Source organism: Corvus brachyrhynchos, unplaced genomic scaffold (genome assembly GCF_000691975.1).
Source record: "Corvus brachyrhynchos isolate BGI_N302 unplaced genomic scaffold, ASM69197v1 scaffold237, whole genome shotgun sequence".
Lineage (NCBI taxonomy): Eukaryota > Metazoa > Chordata > Aves > Passeriformes > Corvidae > Corvus > Corvus brachyrhynchos.
The window spans coordinates 1214272-1241148 of record NW_008238959.1 but is presented as its reverse complement, the minus strand read 5'-3'; the positions used below and the strand labels follow the sequence as shown (position 1 = coordinate 1241148).

The following is a 26877-nucleotide window of genomic DNA, read 5'->3' as shown; positions in this document are numbered from 1 at the left end:
TGCTGAAAGAAGCAGCTTTGCACTAGCAAGCATCCTTTGAGCCCGTTGGTTTGCCAGGTTCTTGAAGAAACAAAGTGATATTGACAAACAAGATGTGTAAACACGAAGCCACAGTTTTTCTTTGGAAGTCTGCCATGAGAGCAGTGTGTGTGTGGCTGGAAGGCTGCCTGTGTCTGTGGATGGCCTCTACACAGCAGATGGTACAGATTACTACAGCATTAATCACAGCTCTGAGTGAATGAGACATAGTGCTGTGTGTCAGGCAGCATGACTGACCTCTGGGAGGGACAGGGAAGGAAGGGGTGTACCTGTGATGCCTTAGATCATGAAGGTGGAGTTCTGCCATCACCTCGAAGCCGTTTGTTGTAAACTTCTTTGTGGGTTGCAATAAGGCACATAACTTCCTCCAAAATGCCTGCTGGTGTGATGTTGTCTGACCAGACTTTTCTGTGAGGATAGAGTAGTTAAGCTGTTTGGTTGTATGCACCTACTGCTTGCCAGCATGTTCACTAGTACAAAAGCATTCACTAATACTTTTGAGGCTTTGTTAGGTGTATTTCCTGATGCCCCAAATAAATGCAATCGGCTGCTGAAGGGTAAGGATGCTCATCTGAAGGGTACCCTGTAGTGTATAGTTTGATCAGGGCACAGGTCATAAAATCAGGTAATAAAAGTCCTGTTATGATCCCTCTTCAAGCTTTCTAAATAACAGATAACCCTTAAGGGGAAAGATGGGAGGGAAACAGATGATGCCCCTTCTCTTGGAGTGAGGCAGAGGGACAAGACAGATGGTTTGATGCAGAGTAGCTTACTTGGTGTGGTGATAAAGAACTCCTTAAGGGCTGCTCAAATTAGTTTTCCATGTATGATGTAGTCCAGTATGGAAGCTTCTTTTCCTGTCAACTTGGAGCATATTGTAGGGATTAAGCATTATAAGCATTTCAGAAGATTCATATGGTATAAGGTGCTATTTGTTGTCCTTATTTGATGGAAGTGCTGGCTCAGCTCAGGCAAAAGCCACATGGTAGGTGCAAATATGAAGCCTGAAGGCTATTCCAAATAGCTGTATGGTGGTGTTAATCTGCAATTCTTAACAGCATTAAAAGGAGGACCTGTGTACTTCATTTTAGGAAAACTGCTTATATATACACATCTGATTATCTTCTCCTAGTGTATTGTTCAAAGAAATGGGCTGTTTTGAGTCCCTGTGTTTTTGAAAATGAGGTCCCCTTACACTTTGATGTCATGTTTACATTGGATTTTTAGCAAAACCAAGAGTTCTCTTACTGCGCCTGCTATGGAAATTGTAAATGTTTCTTTAAAAAAAGATAGGATGTTGCCGTATTTAAGTTCTAGGGATTTTGTAATAAAAAAAGTAGATACTATTTTCTTCACATTGGCCTTTTTGCAAAAACTGCTGTGTTTTTTCAGTTAAAGTGTACCCTTATGTCCCATAGCAATTAAAGAATTTATTAATTTCAAAGAAGTAACACTGTGATCCTGTGGTGTTTGGCTTTTGGTAGGAGTAAATGTAACAGAGCAGTTTACAAAGTTCGTGAGACAGGGAGGTTTCTGTAGAATTTCCTGTAGTTCCTAGGGCGCAAAGCCATTCAAATGAACTGCAAAGAAACCTTGAGATTAGAGGAAATCACTATGAATACAGACAAAAATTATTAAAATGTGTCCCGTGTACTCCATCTCTCCACAGCCTGCAAAGACAGTTAAATTTAACTAGGTTCAGGTTTTGTGCAATAGCAAATGAAAGAAGCTTGTTTGTGGCAAGGTCTTTAAAATAAATCTCTTTTGATGCTTCTTAAAAGCTTTTTCATGAAAGTTTTAAATAGTTCTTCTGTTTTCAGAGATCTGTGCAAAACTGCATAACTCATTGGAACAAAACTGATGTGTAAATATTTAAACTATTGCTTAAAATTTGGAAATCTTTAAACTGTTTCAACAGTTGCTTTGCCTTGATCTTGCTCTGTCCTTGCCTTAATTAGGAAGCTGTTCATGAAAACTACCTTGCTGAAAGAATTCTTTTGATTACTGCACTTGAAGGTGATACAAAGGGTTTTGCTAACTCAGACTGCAGGTGATTTTTAATACTGTATGAATTGAAGGAATTGGTGCTTTGCTGCTGGTTTTGTGGTAGTTGTCTATTCCAAATCCTGCTCCTGACAGATAGGATAAGCAAATGCGACTGCTCACTTTCCCGTTTCTAGTTCCCTTACACAAGAACCTTGGCAATTAATGAAACTGGGTGGGTTTTTTTTCCCCTTTTGAAGCTGACAAGGGAAAGCTGTGAAGTTGGGTACACAAGGCATTGTATGGTATCTGTAAATATAAGGATGACCTTCTGCAACCTTCTCTGAAAAAACATTGCATCCTTTTGCTATCGCCCAGATAATCCTTATCCTGCTTGGCTTCTTGCCACCAGGAAGCTCAGTCCATGTGGCATCAGAGTCCTTGATTAGCAAGAGCAGACACGTGGAACAGAGGTATTGGGTCTAATGTCCAGTTTCAGCCAATTTATGCTTCGATGTTTTGAACATGAGTGCAGTTTTTATATAGTTAACCATCTTCACTAAGAGTTGTCTTTGCTTAGAGAGGAAGGTAGGCACTGTCTGAATAAATACTTCTGTTCATTCACTAATGTTTTACTACAGAGTTAATGTTTATTTACAGTTATACTATAGAACATATATTGTGTATTTAAAAAAAACCAACAAAAACCAAGTAGATCCTAAACTGCAAAAAGCCCAAAAACCCAAAGCACAACAAAACCTTTGTGTATTTACTCTTGCATAAAAATAACTAACAAATATGAAACTGCTCCTTGGCATAATAAAAAGATTTTGCAAAACATGGAATTCTGGCAAGTGTTACCTTGGAAAAAAAATGTATTCAAATCTCTGTAGACCATGCATCTTTGACTTCCCTAATTGTTTTTCTGCATTTATTTTTTGGGTAGGAATGTGTTTTGGAAGGCATAAGAAGAGTCATCTTAAAATTCTTGTATTTTTGGGTATTTTTCAATGAACTAAAGTATAGATTTATGTAGTGAGGACTCAAAATGCATAACATCCCCCTTTTGTGTAGAAGAGCATGTGTGTACAGTAAACTCTGCAGAACAGCTCCTAAGAGCTCTCTTGCTAAATTTCTCCCCTGTTACTGTTTCTTCCATTTCTCCAGAACAAAAGGTGTTACAAATAGTTAGGTAAAGCCAGTAAATGAATATGTAGCATTTTGGTCCAAATATTCATACTTTCCATAAGAATATAGCTTTGGCATTTCTGTAGGGTTTTTCTTGTTTGTTTGTTTGTTTTGAAATTTCAATCACATTTTTCACTTTCTATTCTATTGCAGAACTACTAGGAAGTTTATTGCTTCCTAGTAGTGACAGGTCTTTGGGTTCTTTTGGCTCTTTTTCTCCCTTACTGGTGTAAAGAGAAATCTGAGCTGCCTGGAGCTCAGGGTGCTGATGACCACACGTAGGCTGGCTGGTCTCTTGGCCCCTCTGAATCCACAACTCTGAAAAGTATTAGAGACCATCTTTTAAAGATCTCTGGTTTTGAAACTTGGGAAGTTTGAGAATTTTGAAATAAAAAGGTGGAAATTGCATGAACAAACAGAATTCCTGAAAAAAATTTTTTATGCTTCGGAAGATGCCAGAACGGTGAAAACTGGGCTCAGACCATGCTGACTGAGAGAGGCAATACCAAAGAGAGTTATGACCAGTTGTAAGGCAAGCTGTTTACTCCTAGAACTTGAAATGTCCAGAAACAGAGTGTTTGCTCCTGTGATTTGCAGATCACATCACTGCAGGATCAGCACTTTTCTTCCACCCAAGTGAATATTGCAAGACTGAGAGCTGTTAAACAAGCCTTCCTCCTAGATTTTCAAATTTCTCGTTATGCAAACTTTTAAGAAAATAAGAGTTGGGTTACTGTGCACTGCTTCTCTCCTCCAACTGGAACATGCTTTCTGGTTTTGTGTTTATCTGTAAATAAACTACATTTCAGACAAAATTATGATGTCCATATGTAAAGCTGAGTTCAGAAGAATGAATTAAAAAGCTTTTTCCTGGTCTACTTGCATTTACTTCTCCTTTATTAGGCTTTGATCTCATGCAAACAAGATAGCAAGTGCAGTGTTTTGTTTTGTCTCAAATAACTGACCTTGCACTCTTAGGAAACAACGTCTTGAGCTAAACTTAAAGTAACAAACTCAGGAGGTGAGCAGGAGTGGCAGAAAGCCTGCTTGAGCCATCAGTGTGAGAGGCTGGTGCTACAATGAAAACAGCTTTAACCTCAGCTGCTGCATTAGGCTGCTGGAGAAAGGAAAAAAAAAAAAAAAGTGGCTCTGTCTAGGAGTGAGATGACTCCATTATTTCTGGTAGGTTGGGTGTTGAGCTATGGTCATAAGTTCAGGCGGCCTCCCCAGGTTACAATAATAGCCATGTTATTACTGCTATTATTGGTTTTCCACTCTAGGATGTTTAAAGGTGGCATGCCAAGATTTCACATTTTTCTTCCTGGTGTCACTTCACAGAATTACTCATTTGCCTAAACATAAAAGACACTGAATTTCCTCTGAACCCAAAATTTCAGGGCTTTATGGATTTTTACTGTGACAATTCTGAACTTTGAAATTTTGATGTCAAAGTTACTCTTTTGGGGACATAGCCTTCAGCTTAGTCCTGGGTTTCCTGGTTTCTATGCCTTCTGCACTAGGTTTTTGTACGTTTGGGTTTCCTCTGGGTAGTGTTTGGTGTTAGTTTGCATTTGTTGCATATTGAGGGGTTTCCCCCTGAGTCATTGAGTTACCTAATGGGGCTGTTGGCTTAGTCTGGGTACTCTGAGGGTAGGCAGATCCAAAATGCTCATAGCTGCTGCTGATTGGAGCTGCTCTTGCAATTTCGGAAGGGTGAAAGACCATCTGATACCAGTACCTTTCTGAAGAAATAGGGTTGTGCAAAACATTAATCTTGTGACTTTTAAAACTGTTATGGGTTTCCCATTACATACATACACTAGAAGTTTTAATTTTTGTCTGGTATGTTGCCCATATGATTTGCATTTCCATGTTTATAGACACATTCTTCCAATCACTAGTGACACAGAAAAGTATAGCTGGGTTTCTCTCAAATTCAGCATTCCAAACTGGTTTGGTTTATATTAGTGTACTAATAGATTAGTATACAATAGTAGACATTCATATTTGAAGAAAAAACTAAGGTGTTGTGGCTCATAACTTTTAAAAGTTTTAGAAGGCTCTCTACCGAGTCTATTCTTCTTTATAGTAATAGTTCTTCGGACATATCTGAGAACTAGCAGTTATTTTGAGTATCTTGATGTTAAAGCCCACACCTGAGAGCTTAGGGACATGATTTTTAGGGGTTTTTTTCTAAAAAGCTATCAAGAACCTGACTGTTGTCACTGGGAAATTTGTGGTGCGCTTGGACATAACACACTATGTGCCACAGGTTCCTGCAATTAGGAAAAAAGCTTATATACTCAGTTTGTTGGTGCAATTTGTTTTTCCCAAGCTGAAATGTTGGGGGGAGGTTTGTGTGATAGATACAAGCTGTTTGATTATTGTAGAATATCATATGGGGTTTAGACTAAAGGTTTTATATATTTAAATATCAACTTAAAAAAAAAAAATCAATGACATTGAACTGACATACCTTCCTGTTGTTGGCTTAAGTTAAGCCAGACTGGTTGGTAAGGAGCAAACTTGAATTACAGAGGTTTTTTCTGCTCGTGGCAGCCTTAGAGTGGTGTAAGCTTTACTTTTTAAGCTAGGGGTCCATGCTGAGGTTCACAGTAGAATAGCTATAAATATTGATCATGTGAATAACGTTGTTTTAGATAAAGACAACTGGAGGGAGGGAGAGAGGAAGAAAAACCTATTGCTGTTTTCTGTAACTGCAGTTGCAACTCTTAATATAACTTAATACTTTACCAGCGGAATGGTGCATGAGGTCAGATGGAGCTCAGGCTAGGAAATAACAGTGATTCACTTTTCCAAAGCAACTTTGCTTTTCTTTTGCCTTTAAACAAGTCTTAATTGGAAAAGAACAGAGTAATACAAGTAGAATGCTTTCCTTGTTGTTACTACCTTTTCCTCCTGATTAATTTCATTTTTTGCACTGCAGTTAATGAATTACAAGACTTTTGATTAAGTGGACAATCTTTTAAAGCAAAGATTGTATTTTTTTAACATTGATTGCCGTTTGACTTTTTCTTTTGATAGCAGGAACAAAAGGACACTTGTTTTTATATTCTTACTTGGCCAGAATACAAATCAAAATAGCAAAATAACTACTACATCTGGAGGGTGGCAGCTTTAATAAATCAGTTAAATACTTCAGAGTTCATAGTTTTTCCTGTTTTCAGTATGGGGAACTTTTTATGAATGCTTTAATGCTTTACCTTGATTATCACCTTGAAGACTTAAGACAAAGTGTAGCACTGTTCTTTTTATAGTATCTGTAAAAAATGACTGATTTCCTCTGTAAATCACTAGAAATTATTAGAAGTATGCATTTTTCAACAAAAATAACTTTTTACTTTATTACTCTCATGTATTTTTCATTTTTAAGGAAGACTGCTCTGGAGTGCTATGAGCAAATGAATGGTTGTTACGGACTGCTATTAAAATCAGTTAGATGTTGCTTTAGAGGGGTGTGTATCTCCTCTCCCAAAGGATCTGTCTCCATATTCCAGTTGAATAAGTCTCTGAAATAGCATTAGCTTCTAGCTGTGCAGAAGTTCAAAAGTTGATGAACCAACAATTCTTTGTGCAAGGCCACCAGTGGCACTGGTTCTGTAGATTTTAATGGGAGGATGGATTATTCATTCCAACAAGGCTAAATGAAAATAGCAACTGTGCACTGTTGGCGATGTTGTTGCAGAAAGGTGCCTTCAGGAAATAAACACGTGTCCTATGGATTAAAGTGTGCCTCTTTTTTTCTATAGACTTTCCCCCAAACAGATTAACTGAACCTATCAAAACTTCAGCAGAGCACAGCTATAGTTTATAGCTCAAAAGGAATTGAGAACTGCTGAGAATGGCCTTGATAATTGACACGCCACCTTTGGTTTGAACTTCCACGAACTCACCTTTGTAGTTATTCCTAAGGGCATGGCACTAGCCTCAATCAATTTTGAATTTTATAAGTATAAGCATCTTTGATCTCTTCCATGGTATGTGGAAAACTATTACACATTTTTTTCAAAGGTGTAATGAATTCTGAATACTTGATATACTGTGGGGATGTTTCTTTTCAAATGTTTATATTACTCCTCTGGAACTGAGAGCCCTTTCTCCTCAGTGGTATGGTCATAATACACTTGCATCATTTATGTTAGGTCTTTAATTCTTTCTCCCTTGTTCTGAAAAAGCATTCCATATACTTCTCCTGGAGCCTTAAGAGTAGTAGTAAAAGAACCCTATTCCTCCTCATCTTGATCTTTTTTTTCCCTTTGGCCTCTTTTCCCTTGTTTCTTCATCCATCTAGTACTTCCACTCCTCTTTGTTAGCAGAGAGGAGCTGTGGGGAAGAGGGAATCCTCTGGATAATGAATGCTCAGGTAGGGCGTTACCTAGTTCCTGAATCCAGGAGCTCTGTGGAAGGGTGTTGGAACTGGCTACATCAAAGAAAGAGGATGAAGATGGATTGCATTTCAGGTCACTTTTGCAGCCTTCCCTGAATGTGTCAATATAAATCCCAAATGAGTTCATTGCAAATGGAACTTGCCTGTGCAAAACGGTGTAAAATAAAGGAGATTGGATTGCTAAACAGGCTATTGAGTTACACTTGTTTTCAGTTTTCTGTATATATAATCCTATTATTTGCCCATGGATCAAGTCAGACTTGATTCTGTTTTTATTCTAGATGATTTTGGCAAAGCACTGTCTAACTCATTTGTCTCAATTTCTTCACCATGTTGGAAGTGTTTTTCTTTGATAGCGTGTCAAAACTTATTGAAGTTCTTGACATTAACTAGTGTATTAAATATAAAATATTGCATCCTAAAGTTGTCTCACACTAGTTTATGTGGCTGTTTTCTTTTGTCTGGGAATTTTACAGGCATGTTGTAAGGCAGCTGCAGTTGGAAACTTGCTGCTGTGTCTTGGAAACCAGCTGAAGTATCATTCTTTGTATGAGCTTTCAAACTACTATTTGGCTGAAGACAACACAGAGATTCAAATCTGAGGTGCCAGAGTGTGCTGAGGAGGAGCTGTTTTAACTGAGGTGGTTCATTTAGTCAGTCTTGTTAAACTGTTTTGATCGTTCAAGCTGGTCTGACATATCTGTACGGAGCCAGGCCTCATTGTAATCCTACTTAAAGGCAGTTTGTAGGCAATTTTCTTTCAAGACTGATTTGTCCACACACAGAGGTGTGCTTCTGTCTTCTGATATTTTGTTGATTTGTTATAAACTGAGTAGCATTAACTGGGTACTTTACATTAGCAAAACTAAGCTCTCAAAGTATAATAGCACCTTAATTATATAATACTTTAACACCTAGTTCCTTTAATATCCCTTTTCTGGTTCAGGAATTCCTGTACCTTGAAGACTCTATTTGTAGTATAAATGCAAATCAATAGCTTTGATAATAGAATTTATATGCGTAATACAGTCTCCTATGGATAAAATTTTAAACCACTTTACAGAGCTTATTTATTAATATTTACTCCCTGACCTCATTAGGAGAAGATGGAAACTGTGCTGTCCTTACCAGCTGCAAACTCTTTGAGTCTTTGATGACTGTTATGATTGCCATTCACACTGACAGGCTGCTGTACTGAAAAGAAAAGGAAGGGAAACGTGAACCCCGGGGCCATGTGCGATACGGTATCGCAGCGCAGGACAGCGCGGATCTGCACTGTGTGCGATTACCAGACAGTAAATCAGCTGTGCTGTGCCAGAGCCAGAAAGCAGGAGCTTTCACACTTGCTGCCTGTTTCCCACTCATTGTAAAGCCCTGCCCTATCACTTGATAGACCTGGAAAGGAAGCACAGAGGAAGCAAGTGCCACTGCTGGTTCAAAATGTTCCAGGGCGACTGGAAACTTTGAGCAATGGCCTGGGTGAGAAGAACAAGACCTTATTGACAGGGTTCAATCTTAGTTAAGTCTGTTTCCCATCAACTTGCTAGGTAATCACAGCCTTTCTTTTTTCATCTCCTTTGCACTCTCTGGGTCTCCCACTTTTTCACCTCCTTCTTAATTTTATTTATATTTGTTTGCTGCAGTGGACTGAGCAACCAAGGAGAACTAGGAAGTTTCCCCTCTCTGCTAAATCCTGGAGGAATTGCTAATGAAAAAAATGACAAAAGCATTAAAAGTAACTGTCATCTCGCCCTTGGTGCCCATGTTTCTCCAGAGTTTCCATTGAATATTGTTTGAGTTTATCCTTTCAGTAGAATCTTGTTATTATCATTTGATGTGCATATTCTTGCAGTGAAGCCATGGTATGTGGTTTGTTATTTTCCCAATTAACTGGTGTCATAGACTGGTGACGGCTTTTACAGGGCTCTAGCCCTGTAAAGATTTGTGCACACACACAGGTACATGTAGTGGGAGAAGAACATAAGCTGACACTTTCTTGGTTTCAACCTCTTCTAGACTGTGTGAGACTTTATGAAGCATTTATACCATAAAGTAATTCTTTTTCTAATGCTGCAGTTTTAAACATAGAGCAATGTGCCCCTTGTGCACTGTACTGTGCCATTTTGCATGCATGTACCCCAGGATTTTGCCATCAATGCAGTAAGCAATTTCCCTTGGCAGCCCTGCTCCTGTAGGGCCTCCTAGTGCATCTAAAATTTCTTACTTTAATGTGTTATTCTTCTTAGGCTGTCTATGAGACAACAAAAGTTCATTTAAACTGAGGTAAAAAAAAAAGGTTTTTCTCTGGAGCAACATGCTTTTAAGGGATGATCAGAGAGATATCTGTTTAGTTTTGTTCTTAACTATCTCTGGCCATGATCATGACAGAACAGATCCACATAACAGTTTAAACCTATAAGCATAGGTGGCATCTCATTGTTTTATGGTCTTTTTGTAGCAAGTCATTTGGGTCTGGTGGAATACATTTGCATATTAAAGGAACAACCAATTCAAGAAGTCAGTGAAAGCTGCAGACTTTGTGTGTGGGTAATATTCACTGACCCGCTAGTGAGAACTCTTTTGGAGGGGTAAACTTTGCTGGGTTTGTGATGGTGTGTACACATTTATAAAGACAGTATGACTTATTGGTTTTGGTAATCCTGGCAATGGTCATGCCAGGAAAATCCTCTTAGTTCAGGAAAACATGTGCTAGCATGTATTTTAAAGTATTTGCTTTTGAGGAGCTTAATCATTTAAGTTTGACAAAGATTTCAAAGGAGGAAAAAAAGAAAAAGAAAAATCCCTGAAATTAAATGACCCAAATTCTCAACCTTCAGTGATATATATAAAATATGAAAATGGCTTTTATTCTGTAATTTAAATATAAGGTGTGCTAGGGATTTTTTTGAAAACTCAGTAGGTCAGGCAAGGCAGAATTATTGCTGCCTTCAGAAGCTTTGTGGAAGGAGTGTCTGTGCAAGGGAGATGCCAGCATGACAAGGTGCTACAGAGGCACGTTGGTTTGCAGAGAATGCCAAGCTTGTGCTATTTTTTTTGGTATGTTTTTCCTTCCCTATCTCCAAAATAGTTCAAATTCAATGACTGTGGTTAGGATATTTTGGAAAGATAATCCCCAGGCACTTTATAATGGAACTTGGGAAGAGATTCAAGAGATGGGAGTTCTCAACCAGCATTTGTAAGCAAGTATCTTAAAATATACTGCTTCGTAGTCTAACATTAACTAAAGAGAGTCTGTAGTATTTTTAGGTTGGTGTATGAATCTGGAGAAATCAAAGTATGTGCTTGTTACCCAGTCTACTCACTATGAGTTTTTTTCTTCCCTCTTTTGAGATCTTAAGCGGTCCAAATCTCCCAGGCCTATTCAATGTGTTTCTAACATTTTCCTATATCTTACTCTTCCCAGGATGGATCGTACTTGGCTGAGTTCCTGTTGGAAAAAGGCTACGAGGTGAGTGACTCGGTGACTGGCTACAGGCTGATGGAGTCGTTTGGATGCTGCAGCTCCAGCCCGCTTCCTCTGCTTCTGTCCTTCTCTGTGTATGTTTTCCACTCCAGTCCTAGATAACAAATCAAAACTCCAGAGAGGAATGTGCAGCATGGCCTGTAATCATGCCAGGTTATTGTACTATTTATCATCTAATGTCCACTGGTGGATTCCCTCTTCTCCTCGGGGTACAGCTGCTTTGCATGTTTCCCGCCAGCTCAGATAAGCAGCGACCTGTGTGAGCCAAAACTGTAAGGAATTAGGGAATAATTTATGATGCAATATACCACATAAAGGAATAAGAATCTCTTGTTTGTTCTCTTTCCCCAACTCTCTCTCTCTCCACAGTAAAGCCCCTTTTATTTTGGCAGTTATACTTCAGCAATGAAAACCGTGCATTTTGCTTTCTCTGTTTAAAAAGAAAAAAACAAACCCTAAAGCAAAAACCAAACAACAAACCCCAAACAAGTTGTACTTTGGTATGGTTACTTTCTACATTTTCTCTTGGGTTAATTAATTATTGCTTTGCACGTGATTTTTGCTTACTTTTTACTTGAAATAAGGGGAGTCTGATTCCATCTTGCTGCATAATTTTCCTTGGCAAAAATCACATTTCTTGTGGTCCAGCAAAACAACAATCACATTGTTGCTATTGTTATGGTATGATTTGATGGGTTTGAACTGATGTGGGCATAAGTGTAAGAATATTTGCTTTCTTGGTCATAAAAGATGCTTCCAAAATGTATGATAATGGAAGGAAATGGGGTGGTCAAATTAATCTCCCCACAATGTAGTCTTTTCTGGGGTTTTAGTAAAAGGTAGGGCTTGTTTTAATATTGAATTTTATTACTTCTGTTGTAATACTGCTTCATAGCTTAGTGAGAAGTCTCTTCTCAGACAGTCTGTGTTTTCCATACTTTTGTACAGGTTAATCTTGCCTTGCTTATTCCATCCTTTCTCTTGCTTTAATGATTGATTTGCTTATTGAAAGTTGGTTTTTCAGTGTTGTAAATTGATTATTTTTTTACTATTTCTCCATTCCATTTGTACATATGATAACTGATTGCCTCCCTATCTGGGATGCTTCATTTGACTTTTTTTTTTTTTTTTTTTTTTTTTTTTTTTTTTTTTTTTTTTTTTTTTTTTTTTGTGAATTTCAATGTGTTTAAAGATCTGGCTCTGTTGCGAAAAACCCACTGATACATTCTTAACTAGATTAACCAGTTTGCACACATTTTGGCTTGTCACAGAGTTTGCATTTCACCTGTCCCATGCAGACAAAGGTACCTTTCATCAGTTTTCTTATGGTAACGTTGCTGTCATGGATTAAGCATTTGGCAGGTTTTCTTGCTGTTGTATGTGCATACCAGAATAAGGAGTGGGAGAAAAGAAAAGAAAAAAAAGAAAAGAAAAAAACCGCCAGGGTTTGCATGTTTTCTTGTTATTGCTGGATTTAACAGGCTCTCTGGGTTTGTCTGTTCTGAATCTTTTGAAGTTCTGGGATGATTGCACTTAGCCCATCTCGTTGGTCAAACGTTTGCATCACTGTCATTAGCAGACATAAAGCTCTTGCAAGTCCAATCTTTCATCAAGCTTTTGAGCTGGCAAGATTTGACTTATTGGTCAACCGTCCAGTTGAACATGAATTTCAGCATGACTTGATTCAGAGATAGATAACTGGGTGCTCAAGAAGTCTCTCATCAGAATTTTAAGCCAAAATATTTAATTTTGCTGGAAGAATTATGGGATCATTTAGATCGGAAAAGACCTCCTAGATCATCCAGTCCGTCTCTTAACCCAGCATTGCCAAGTTCACCACTAAACTATGTCTCTAAATGCCAGATCTACTTGTCTCTTAAATACCTACAGGGCTGGTCACTCAACTACTTATCTGGGCAGCCTGTTCCAGTCCTTGACAGCCCTTTCCATGAAGAAATTTTTTCATAATATTTAATCTAAGCATCCCCTATTGTTGAGCACCTCACTTAGCTTCCGTCAGAATAATTAGTTACTTTAAAACTGCTAAAGTCCGATATTTTACCTGGCAAAATAGTAGTTCATTTGAGTACTCAAAATATTTTCAGCATCATTTGTGAAAGTGAAGTTATTAAGAAAGTGTCTTTTTTTGAAAGTGTTTCTCTGTAAGCTTCATGTCCCTGTAAATTATCCACAGAATCTATAAAGAAATATTTTGATAGAGCTTTTAATTACATGTTTTATTTTCATAAATTCATTATTTGATGAAAATTTCTTTTGGGGGACACATTTCTCAGTGCCTCATTGATCCTGAAAGTGCAAATATTTTATTCAGTTTTGGAAAGTTTAGTTTGAATTGTAGAACATGGTATGTGGTAAGCAATGTGACAGGACACCCAAGAGATTTTCTACAAGGAAATTGGCATCATAAATTTGACTTGTAAGTTGTAAAGATGAAGTTATTGAGCTCTTTTAAATCTTGCCACCACAACATCATTCTTAAATCAGCAAATTGGTCCCAATCTGCAGTCGTGTACACCTTTATACGTGGTTAAATTTTGGACTTAAGATGAAATGAAAAACATTTTCTTTGTCATTAACCATAGCTTGTGTTTGTAAAGCAAAAATCCCCAAACTAAACCAAAACCCTGAACACTGCCTGTTCCTGCTGCTATATTCTCAAAAATTAACGTCAAGTGGGAGAGTAAAGGAATGGCCTTACCAAACCAAGTGTAGGATGCATCAGAGTATAAGGGATCACTTTCAGAAATAAAAGCCAGGGAGAGGTGGAGAACGGTCAGATACTTAAGCTTGATTTCATTTGTGCAAGCACAACTTCTGTAGGTGGTAACCAAAGCTAACATGAATTTTGGCAGCAGGCATCGTCAGGCTGTCTTACAGGGCAGGAGGAAACAGGGGCAGTGTTCGAACAATTTCTCTAATGTATTAGGCACAAACACTCTTTTCTTTAATGTTAGTCAGAACCAGTGTAGCTTTTTTCACCAGCTTATTTATCGTGGCAGGCTAAAGGAAATTCCCAAGCTGGGTTTCAGCCTTAGGCTTGTCTGTGTCTCTTGTAACCCACTGGAGAACAGTGACTCATGAGGTCCACAAAACAGCACTGACTGTTCTGGCTGTTCTTCCAACACCCCAGAAAGTGAATGACAGCTCATTTTTAAAATACATTTGGGCCTTGCAGCTGCTGCTCCTTCTTTCCCTTGTCTCCCTTCTTTCTCCCCTTCTCTCCACTCTGCCCGTTCTGTCCTTTCCATAGCCCCATCTCCTGCTGCTGCTTTTTCTGTGCCTGTCTCTGCCTGCAGAAGGACTTCTCTACAACCAGGGAGCACTGGTTTTCTTGGCATTCACACATTGCTTCTTCAACTCCAGTAATGTTGTCAAGTCTCACTAACTAGGGGATGGTGCTCTGGGGCAATTCAGTGTGCCGTCTGTACTGTATGTGATATTTGGGCTGCTACTGGTGTCAACAAGGGAGAAAGGGAAACCACTCAAGGGTGCTAAAGTAAATATGACAGCACCTGACCTCATCTCCCAGTATTATGTTTGTGAATTGGATAACTGTCCATCTTTAGGAATAGAGATGAGCTCTGATTATATGATAAAAGGGTTAGGCTTATGTACATGAAAATTTTGAGTGATGGTAGTGAGTGCTTTCCTCTTGATGCTTAGCACTTTTGTATTTTTCCTTGTTCAATCCCTAGGTGCACGGCATCGTTCGTCGGTCTAGTTCTTTTAATACAGGCCGGATTGAACATCTCTATAAGAACCCACAAGCTCACATTGAAGGAAGTAAGACTTTGCTTTTATATTTAAGGTGGTATATGTTATATTTAGCCTGTGCTGTGTTTTTGGTGGAGAAAGATCCCTGGGAACATGAAGGGAATCAGGTTTTCTTCTGCTAGAGTTATCTAGTTGCTCTATCTCGGAAAGAAAAGTGACTGTTCTTCTCTGAAGAAGGTGTGGCATGAAATATGGATACTCTTCTTTGTTTGAGTTTTGAAGAGTGGAAAATATGAGAGGGACCCAGGAAAGCACTTTGTGCTGTGTAGAAATGGTGCCAGAGTTCAGACATAGCTGGGCAGTAACAGTTAGAAAATGGCTGCAAAATGCTATGTGAGGCTAAAAATACTGAGATATTAGAATAGTAAAACATGGGTTTTTTGGAGGCAGTTGTCTTGAGTAATCCATTTGTGTTTCCTCATGAGCTCCATGGTGTCTGATGGAGGTGAAGGTTTGGAAACAGCCTGAGTGAGAGCATGAATAAGACATGATCAGCTCTTAATGATGACAGGAAGAATGAATCTTCCCTCAGAATTTCTGCACCCAAGGAAGGGAATACCTGCTTTTCCTGATGGAAAGTCTCTGCTCTTGGAACCTTGCCAAAATTTACTTTGTTCTCTGTTACCAAGGATAATTTGGAAAGTTGGAATTATTACCTTTAGGGTACACATGGCAAATGTTTATTTTATCTTAAAGGAAATTAACTGCTCCCTTAGTGAGAAACAGCTCAAATGTTAGATGGCTCCAGTTCAGCAGAAGGATTGAGCACATTAACAAGCATATAGTTCTCCATGCTATGTCTATTTTGTAGAGTTGTGCAAACTGATGCTGTCCTAAATAATCCAGTTTAAGGTATTGTTAACAACAAATACCTCCATGGTGTAAATAAGTGGTGTTTTTGAAGTCTGCTTCACACCATGTTTAAACAGAGCCTAATTTAATCAGGTTTCATATGTAATGCAAATTACAGATTTCACTTGATCTTTGCTTGTAATTTTTTTTTTTTAATGCTTCATTTTTGACATGGTATTGCTCTGATTAGTTGCTACTTACTCTACATTGCTCATTAAAATATCTGATTAATAGAGGGGTAGAATTGAACAAAATATCTTTGCTAAGAATACTGAAACCTGTTTTTCTGTCAAGAACAATGTAAGAACTGTTTCCCATGACTTGCATTCTTGGCTTACAAGGTAGAATGAAGAAAATGAAATCAAACAGGAACCTGTGCATTGTGAGGACCATCTTGTGAATATGAAAAGTGATTTGAGAAGACAATGTAGATCACAATAAATGTATATACAAACATTTAAGGAAAGGGATGGAAGGAAGAAAAGAGAAAGCAGATGTTAATTTTTTTCCCCACTTATCTCATTTTCCTTTAACTGAAGAATGCAGCCATATGAATGGGAGGAGGAGAAGGAATTGGACTTGGAATCTCAGGAAAGGCTGCTCCATGGAAACTGTTTGGAAACAATGGGTTTCCAGGCAGTACTGGAGGAAGCAAAGAAGCAATAGTGGTTGATGTGAGCAAACCCTAATTTTATCTTTGCCATTTGTGTTTTTCCCGTGAGGAATCGATCGCGTGTTGCAAGATGGTGCTCTTCATAGACAGTGAACCTCTTTGTATGAAAAAAGTAGGGAGCACAGGAAGGAAGACAAGGTGTATCCTAAAGCAAACCCTCCAGCTGTTGCTTGCTAAGGACTTTCTTAGATTGGATAATATTACTAAACCCCAAAGGTTCTGACATTTGATCTGTGTTTATAAATCTGTGCACCAAATAAACCCCATTTCTAGTAAGTCTTTCCACTTAGCCTTTCACTCTTGAAAGACCTCTTTCCCATGGGTCAGGAAGTGAACATAGCTTCATTCCCTTCTCCCCTTCAGAAAGGCCATTTGGGCCAGAAGCTTTGAAGACTTGGTGGTGGACCAAAATAATCACTTCCCTTGAGAGCATTAAATTTATGGTAATAGTGGGCTGGTGTCCCTGTTGCCTCGGTCAGCCTAGCTGGCAGGCCACCTTCCCCTGGGAAGCTCTGAAACTGCTCTCTGGCCTGGGGGTGGTGGCAGGACTGCATGTCATTGGTGTAGGAAGAGGAACATGGGCTCTGGCATCTCTTTTCTGCCTAGCATTACCTGTTAGCCAAACTTCAGCTGGGTCTGAAGTCTCTTCAGAATGTCCTTTGCAAGTGATGTGGATGTGAAAACAAATTTCAAGAATATACCATGGCTGTATTACTTTATCAACATGAAGAACCTCATGCACATGTTTTGTGGGAACGTACAGGACTGAACATCTGAGAACTGCATGATCTGTTAACTTCCTTGCTGTTTTATACTGTTAAAAAAAAAAAAAAAAAGAAAAACCTAAACCAGGATAAATAATAACAGTTCACATATCTCAACAGCAGTTAAAAAATCTACTGTGGATTCATATCTCTTGTAATAAACCTGGTATTTCAGGACAAAAAAAAAAAGTTATTAAGGTCATAAACATCAAATGAAAATCTATAGAAATATAGCAAGTAAATGTAAACAGATAATTCATTAATAGTTATGACTTTTTATTGGAAAGATCTGTGAATAGCAGTGTGGTTGTTTGATTTTTTAAATTTTTTTTTTAAATAAAAGGAAAAAGATCTGTGTTGGGAATTTCACTTTTGCAGCATCTTCTTGACAGATCAGGGTCTGAAAACAAGGACAACTTGATAAATCATTGCAATTTGCTCTTTAAATTTTGACAGAAGCTTGTTTCATGCTCTTACCTACTTTTTTACACACAAATTAGAAAGAAACTGAAGTCAGGAAAGAATAAATAACATCTGCATCTAACCAATTGTGGTATTTTGATGTGTAGTATCACAAAGCATGTTTCATTGACAGTTAAATTGTTCTCTTAAATTCCCTTCCAGTGTGTATCTGTATTTTTTTAATTGGAAAAACAGTAGTAACAAAAGCAGCAGGTTGTATTGTAATGTTATCTAAGTGTTCATCTAGTAAGTACCTTACACATTTTTGTTGTGTTGTGAAATTACAGTGAGAAACTAAAACGTGTGCAACGTTTTGGGAAGGAGAAGAAAGCCATTGATGCTTAAGAAGTTATTAAAACATTTTTGAGTGAAAGATTAGAAGCCCAAACTAAAAAATGCCCTATTTTTGTGACTGGAATTCTGTATCTGACATTTAACTTATTTATACAACCTGGGAAAATGAAGTGTAAGCTATTAAACAAATGATACAAGTGTTGCTAGATAAATAAGACTGTTGAAAAAAGAATCTGAAATAGTATTCATTACTCCTATGGGGAAATGTATTTTGTGCTTAAAGCAGAGGAAAAAAAACCAAGCAAAACCAAGTTTAGCTAGTGATCTCTTGACTTTTTCCAATAAATATTTATTCAGACCTTAACCTGAAATAGGACATGGACCAAGAATGTCTAGAGATTAAAGTGTATTAACTCTGTGTTCTTGAACTCTGAAGACATGAAGCTGCACTATGGGGATCTCACAGACAGCACCTGCCTGGTGAAGATCATTAATGAAGTCAAACCCTCTGAGATTTACAACCTGGGAGCTCAGAGCCATGTCAAGGTGAGTAACCTCCTCTAGCACTGAGAATTCTGAATGTGTGGTGGTGGTGTTGGTATATTACCTTGATTACTTTAGACTGCAGCATTTATAGCCATTTTAACAACTGTTAACTTCACCAGGTAAACACTGCCTTCAGTCACAATAGTAATGTTTGCTGTGGTGCTAAATTACTGCATGAGTTTGCTACTGAATATATATTAAGATGTCAGAATAAAAAAGTTTAAACTGCCATTGTGAACAAAATCCACGTTTAAAAATCTGGTTTTTCTGTCACGTGAAACAACTTTTGCTGTAGGCTTTGCTGCTGATCAGTCCTAGCTGAGAAATTATGCAGTGCAGGCCAAGCAGTACTTAAAACAACATTATTTGGTTTGTTTAATATCAATACATTTATCAGAATGCATCACTTCTAGAAAGGCTTTGCCTATACCAGTTCTCATGCAGGCAATATTCTTTGAAATATTGACCTACAAACAGGGAAAACAGCTCTGCTACTACTTGCAGTATTACAACACTTTTGGGATTTTGATTACAAAAATCAAGTTAGAAAAACTGGAATAAAAAGAGCTCATTAAAAACTAGTAATTTGACCCTGGCAAGTACTGCTGCATCAAAAGGATAGAAAATGAATAGTAGAGGCAATAACTTTGTGGTTTACATTTATTAAGCTACATTGCTTTAAAAGGTCAGTTTACTACCAAGTGACCACTATTTATTCCTCATTCATACTGCATGATTACAAACTGAAGCTGATGTTCAGGTAGCAAATTGTCATTGAAATAAATTGTGCATCAGTCATATGTCCTGTCCTTACTGTTTGCAACGTGTAAGCATTCTAAAGTGATAATATTCCCTGGCCTCTCTGAGGTAAGAAGTGAGCTTTCATTTGAGCCTCATGAGAATCAGTTTGGCTTTAGTTTTCTAAGTAGGCCTTGCCACAAAAGCAGCGTGTTGCTCCTATCACTCTGTAAGCCTTGAAACGCAGCAGGAGGAAATCCCATTGGAAGACTGCACTTATTGACGACACACAGAGCGGAATACCGGCATGAAATGAAAATGATATTGCTTTTAATTTGCTTACATGATTGAATTATCTATGCTAAACATGGGTCTGGTTTATTAGCTCACATACTGCAGTATAACAGCAGGGCTGTATGAGTCTAGGGGCAGAAGATGGTCCAGAAGATAACTGAACTGCTGCTTTGCAGAGAGAAATCTGAGCCAGCAAACTATGCTGGGTATTTTCAGTCCACAGCTAGGTGTCCCAGCATCCCTTTTCTTGAATTGATTCACTGTATATCAATCTCTGTGGAAATTACTTGTCCCACTTAGTTTGGGACTAGAATGTTAGTACCATGCTAGCATCATCTGTCTCCAGATGCCTGCTCCAGCTGCAACAGCTTGGTGGCAGCATTGGGAGGGCAGGAAGGAAGGGGTATAATAGTGGTGCTGGTGCTGCTGCTGCTATAGATTTTTGGATGATTCTGCCATGGGATATGGGAAGGATTATTCCCCAAATGCCTCACTGCATGATTAGCTCGGTTAGAGCATGGGGCTAATAATGCCAAGGTTGTGGGTTTGATTCCCATATGGGCGATTCACTTAAGAGTTGGACCTTCTAGGTCTCTTCCAGCTCAAACTATTCTGTGATTCTGAGCCAATGCAGATCTGGCACTGAGACTTGGCTTTTGGAAATCTAATGTGTCCCGGAGGACAATGAAAATGGCTCTATTAGAAGCTGGCCTGGATGCAGCAGGCTGATGCTTAGGCAATGTTAGCAGTCCCACTGGAAGTCTAGATGAACTTCTTCAAGGTGTGCTTGCTTCCTAGCATCTCCAGTAGTACTTCTGTTGTTGCAGTTGAGGAGAGAAGGTAGGCACCCCGAGTCTGTTGACTGAGGTGGCTGGGGGCCTTGACTGTGTTATTGGCAGAACTTACAAACAGTCCAACAGAGTTTACCATTTTAAAACAATTCCCAGTGTTGAAAGAGGGAGTAGAACTTGACCATCTGTTCAGGTGAATGTCGTCACCAGAGACCTGAACAGCTGTTAGCATTAAACTGTGGTTATATAAACTTACTGGGTTTGCTTGTGTGCATCGTGTTTGGAGAAGGAGGGAGAAGAACTTCTAATCTTAGCTTGCTTCACATTCTGGTCACTTTGAACTGGTGACGTCTTCAGGATTTTTTTGGTGGTGTTTGTATTGGCTTGTGTTTGTGCAGAATAAAGTTTTCTATCACTCTCACTTCCAGTTAGTTTATGTAGGCCATGCCGAAATGAAGGAAAATAAAATCATAGGAAGTTGATCTGGTTTCCTGTAGGAAACCAATGAAGATGAAATTGGTTCTTGGAATGAACCCACAGTAGTCTGGGAAATACTGTCAGAGAAGACGTTTTTCTGAATCATAAATAGTGAGGACTGTGACTCATAAAGTAGGTCACTGAGAGGCTGATCTGATCTTGTACATGGGAGAAAGTGAGAGAAGACTGAAACTTGTTCCTTATTAAAAACAGTAAACTTCACAGAATGATATCATCAGTAGGAACAAATTATCCAGTGTGCATTCCTGTCTGTTTTGGTGAGAAACAGGGATTAGCTCTCTGCACCGTGGCTTCACCATGGGATGGTCAGAAAACAGTAGCACATTCACTTCATGGTTACTAAATAAACAGTTCAGCCTCATTTTCTCTATCCAGTCTTTATATGTGCTCCTGCTTTGAATTTTAGTTCTTTGGGAATCTGGTGAACTGACCATGTTTTGTTTTTCATTTAATTTGGTTTTATGGGAGTTTACAGTATATCGATTCTAAATAATTATCTGTCATTGTATATAGTAGCATGCAGATGGCTTAATTCAAATTCTGTTATCCATAACTGTATATTCATATCCCTCCGTTGATATGTCTTCAAAATCAATTATCCAAATGTAGGTTGTCTAAAATGATATAAATGTCTCTTCTTGCACAGTCTTTCAGAGGAGGCACAAACACAGATATAAAGTTGTAACTATTTTTTCTTGAAGGACAGATAATCTCATCAGTGTTTGACTGCACTCTAAAATTTTGCTTATTTGTTTTGAGTTGTATTGAACTGGTGAAGCTGGCAAGTATTTTTTGACAAATTCCTAAATCCAAAAGGCAGTATAACCTTAGTAAAAGATACCTTGCTTTTAGCACGTGAAACTTTTTCAGCATCTGAACAGTTAAATGTTGACTGGTTTTATGGCTATTGCTGTCCTAGTAGACACGTATTAAATAGCCTGGTCCAGTTTAGGTGTAGTGCATAGGTCTTCAGAGCCCAGGGAGGAAAATTCCAACTTATGCAAAAGTCTGTGCTCACCCTTGTCTCTTACTCCATCCTGAAGTTGTAGCTTGCATGCTGGTTGGTGGGAAAGTGGGGTGTCTACTGAGAGGGGAAACTTGAAGTACACAAGCAAAAGTTTACATCATATAATTTCAACAGAGTTGTGGAATGGTTGAATTTTGGAAGGGACATCTGGAGTCTGCCTAGTCCAGCCCCATTACTCAAAGTGGAGTCATCTAGAGCAGGTTACAAAGAACTTTGCCCAGTCAAGTGTTAAGTAGGATGGAGATTCCACCACCCTCCTGAGCAACCTATTTCCTCACCTGTGCAGTTTCTTCACTCTTGCAGTAAAAATCCAGCACACGCCACCACAAATTTTTTCATATTTTTAAATGGCACGTTTCCTGTATTTCAATTTCTGACCATTGCCTCACCTCCTGTCACTGAATACCACTGAGAAGAGTCTGTCTCAGTCATCCTTCCCCATCCCACTCATCAGGTGACACATCAGGGAGATCACCCTCTGAGCCTTCTTCAGGCTAAACAACCCCAGCTCTTTCAGCTTCTCCTCCTATGACAGATGCTCCAGTCTTTCAGCCTTTTGTGGGCTAAGACTACCCTGACCAGTTCTTCCTTGACTGTAATTTTCTGTTCATAGCATTCCCCTTGTGAGCTGTTGAGTCACCCACGTCAGGTTATCAATACCCTCCAGAAACCTTCTGGCTTGCACTTCCTGTGTTGTTCCCACAACAGATACCAGGATGGTGAAATTCACCCATGAGGACCAGGATATATGAGTACGAGCTTTCTTAGATTATCTGAAGAAAGCCTTATCTACTACTATGTAACATTGTAAAGACTGTTTGCATCCCCAGACTCCTCGTGGTCTGAGGAATATGAACCATAAGGGAAACAGGTCATCTTTTTCATTTCCTATCACAGTCTTTTATGGGATGCTTCTTCCTGTAGCTGTAATTGTGGCTGTGATAATTGCTGGGGGGAGATGGTGCTGTGCAACTTTATAGTAAAAAAAGCAGTGTTTGGAACATGGCGTGGAAACGGGCATCCTCCTGTTTAGTACACAAGTGAATCTGCTAATTAAAAATATATATTGCTCACTCTCTCCTGCAGGTTTTATCAGTGATGTTGTAGGGGCAGTACTCTTCCCCCATCACTTTTCTAACCCTGCAGATAGTGTAGCTGAAACACTGAGGCAGTCTCACATGAAGACATTATCACTGCACATGTACAGTGACTGCTTAGCTATGAACAAAGTCAAGGCATTAAATAACAGCATGGAACTGAGTACTGAAGTCTGGATGCAGAGTTCTGGGATCCTTTCAAAGTCTGTCCTCATGCTGTTCAATAGCCAGGTTTGGGAATGTGACCTTCTTACAGAACAGTTCTCTATTAAAGCTGGAAACACTTCAATTTGTTTTTCCTTAGCTTCAGGTATCTCAGTAACACTGAAGCTAAACAGCTTCTTCTGATAGCTGTCATTGTCTATTTGACAGATTAATTCTGAAAATAATTCTTTTTGCCCTGGAGATGGGTTTTGATAATGTGGTCCATGTGTTAAACAGGAACGCTCCTCTAATTTGTTGGGTGGATTTTTTTTTATCACACATGAATATCATTAACAAGTAAATCTTAATGATGCTACTTCTGTTTTTATGTGCTAACTGTATGTACGCAGTTTGGTTCTGATCCTGCAATGCTTTCTGATGGCAAAGAATGGTGTTTGTTGTTGTTGGGCATTTAGACTTCTTAAATTTTTCTTTTTTTATTATTTAATACACTACTGCTTATATGAAACTGGAGGCTAAATAGTTCAAGCATTTAATTGTAAAGCTTTGCCAGTATTGCATTAGTAACAAAGCTTATAGTTGTTCATTACAGCTTGCATAATTCATGGTTTATGTACTGTACCTTGTGGTTCTTATCATTCAGTATGCTGTTATGTTATAGCATGGGTTTTAAACTTATGAATGTCACAGAAGCTCACAGCTTCTGAGAAAATGAATGGATTTTTTGTATGTTTTATAGAACAAGAATTTTGGCTGTTCATTGTAACAAGATCTAGTCTAGTTAATTTTAAAGAATATTAGCAATACTCTGTAGAAATGTAGTACAACTTATTCACAGGAAAAAATACGCCTAACAGACCTTAATTTCATGCCATTAGAGAATTTTACAGCTATGCTTTATAGAATATTTTATTGTCTCAATATGATATCAAATTGCTTCTATTTTAGCATGTATGGCTGTTCAATTTGTTAGCCAAACACTGAGTTTCCAAACCTGATTTTTGTTATCAGGCTATATTTATGGAGCCTACTGCCCGAGGGTGCCTCTGATTAGCGTAGGACCCCTGCGTGGGCCTGTGGCCCCACGTTCTGTGGTGTGCTCGGGTGCCTGTCAGTCTCCTGTCATCTGGTTACTGGTGGTGGCAGCTCGTAACACCAGCCTTGTGAGCACAACCTCGCTGGAAAATTGTTCTATTAACCAGCAAATACTGTATTTGCACAGGGGTTTAGATGATGGGGTCCTGGTCCTGAGGCAGGACAGTTAGGCTCTGTGCTGTCAATATAGAGGAATAAAAACTAGCTGGGCTACCTTCTATCCTGCAGAGTGTTTCGGTGCTTTTGCTCATGCTGGTATTATACAGGGTATTTTCTTGCAGGGTGCCGAACTGTCTTAATTTATTTCAGCACACCCTTTTAACTGCTTTAACTTCAGAGTGTTGGGGTTGTTCAGATACTTTCCTGGGTTTTGTGCAGGATGCTGTGTCCTTGTGGGATGGAGTGCACCAGAGGGCAGAATAAGCCTCTTGAGTGATTCTTTCAAATTCTTATATGTGTTGTTTTGCTGTGTGCACCTTAAACTCTTTAAGTAATCTAATTCCTTTTGAGTGGTTGGGTTTTAGGTAGCTTTACACTTAAAATATTTTGGGGAATGTTTTTAGTATAATATGTGCAGTACCTGTTCGAACAGATTCTGTGTGGCCTGGAAGGAAAGGTAATTCTAGTAATAGTTAACAATTGGAATTATATATGTCTCTTCACTTGGTCCACTAAATATTTATGGCAACTTTACACAATCTGGTAATTGCAGCTTGTATTGTCAGACTAAATAGATTTAAAACCAAGTGTTAGTAAAGAACTTAATGCAACTATTAATTTTATTAAACAGATTAACTTTAATAGGTAACTATATGTATTATGGCTGCAAATGTTATGAATACATAAAAAGAACAATGGAATAATGCACTCAGTGGTACTAGGATTTATTAGTAAATACAAGCATTAACAAATTGCTCCCCAAACCAAGTGCTATTTATGTTAATACCAATTGGAAAATTAAGGCATTATGTTTATGGGTATATTTTAATACTACAGAAGAATTCTCATAACTTCTGCTGCTGGCTGGTATTGCCTCTGTGCCCTCCTATTCCACATCTCTCATTTTCTCCTTATCTGCACCCTCCCTACAGCAACAAAGCCCCTCCTTTTCTCCCTACTCTTGCTCTGAGCTAAGGTGTTCTTTCCCTCTCTATAGAAAAATGCACAAGAGTTCATATGCTTTTTTGAATCACGGTGACATTATTTATAATTTGTGTGAAAAGCTTGCTAAGTTTGCGCTTTTTTAGTGTTTCATTTTGCTGTTTTATCTTGTGAATCATTTCCAGGGTAAATGCTGAACCACATTCCTACAAATATGTTACTTAAGTGTATTGGGAAAGCAACCATGTAAAAAAAAAAGTAGTACTTAATCAGGGATGTGAAAAGGACCAGACTGAGCCCTGAGACAGGACTTTTCCGTATGGTTTAGTAATTAAAGAGCAGAATGTACACTGTCGTGGATCTGTAACTGAAGATTATGGATTCCTTTAGAGGTTTTTTGCGGCTTCAGCGGGTGTCTCTTGCATGATATTTCACGAATGCAAGCTGGGGACCTTTTTCAGCTGCTGTTCTTGTGTTGTGCAGTCACATACAAAGCAGGCTGAATGCTGTGATGAATGAAGTGGTGTTTATCTTTGTGACCCTGATGACGGATAAAGTACCACCTCCTTCATCTCATGCTTTGTGTGTGGTTTCTGCTTTGAGGCTCTGTGATTTGATTTCCTAACTGACTTCTGAATTTTAAGTCTGGTGTAGTGAAGGGGGACAGCTGGTGAATCCATGTTCGTTCAGCACCATGGCCCCCGTTAAGTCTGGATACCTGCAGAAATCAAGCTCCCTGGGAGCTCTGCTGCTACATAATTAAATTGAAAATTTTAAAATAATTGCTTTAAAGCAGACTTTATTTAGAGCTGGCCTATAAATGGAAGTTTGTTAATTTGGATTCCCTTTTTAGAAAAGAGTGGTATATCATAAAATTCTACTTTTGTTTGCAATAATCAAATCTCTGCTGTTATTGTAGCTACTTTTTTTTTAGTGCAAAAGTGGTTTCTGCTTCTGGGCATGAGCAGGGAGGAGTGATCAAAAACTTCCCTGAGAGTTTTCTTCTAACAGCTGCTGCAAGGGAAGAGAAAGGTGGGGGAAAGGGAAGGCAAAACCAGCTGTGGCATTCACAGCGTTGTATTTCTTGTGTCAAATAGATGGCAGCAGAGAGTTGTACACAATGCAGCAGCTCCATCCTGTAATGGGAATGGGGGGGAATGACACTTCAAGCTGACTTGTATCAACTGCAGCCTTGAAAGACTTGTCATTAGGCATAAAATAGGGAAGAAAGCTACTATTGATAGTGCAGGCGCATAGAGGACGAAGAAGGGTATGAGATGCTATAAAGTACTGAATTTCTGGAGTAGTCCCAGGTGGCAAAACTTAATCTTTTAAGGTATGTCATCCACTCATGCAACATGATTGAAATCAGCTAACATAATATGCATGTCAAAATAAAGAGACAGAAAGAAAAAGAAAGTATTCACAAGTTGCAACTGAAAGTGATATACAGCTGCCTTGGGGTACTGTAGGAGTTGGCCAGAAAGCCTATTTTTTAGTTAAGTGAGTTAGAGAAAGGAAATGTCAGTCCTCAATCAGGCAAGCATTCTTTGGTAAGGTTTACTTAAATGTCAGCATTCTTA

The 26877-nt window shown here is 38.6% G+C and overlaps 1 protein-coding gene across 1 annotated transcript in view; it reads left to right on the top strand.

Annotated features, from left to right (window-relative positions):
* Positions 1 to 11036: 11036 nt before the first annotated feature.
* GMDS (GDP-mannose 4,6-dehydratase) overlaps positions 11037 to 26877 on the top strand; it is a gene marked incomplete at its 5' end in the record, with an annotated part of 352873 nt that continues 337032 nt past the window's right edge. Inside the window, 3 exons of the mRNA XM_017738583.1 lie at positions 11037 to 11087; positions 14819 to 14906; positions 18379 to 18488. Coding sequence (XP_017594072.1) covers positions 11037 to 11087; positions 14819 to 14906; positions 18379 to 18488 — 249 coding nt within the window. The remainder of the gene's footprint in view (positions 11088 to 14818; positions 14907 to 18378; positions 18489 to 26877) is intronic.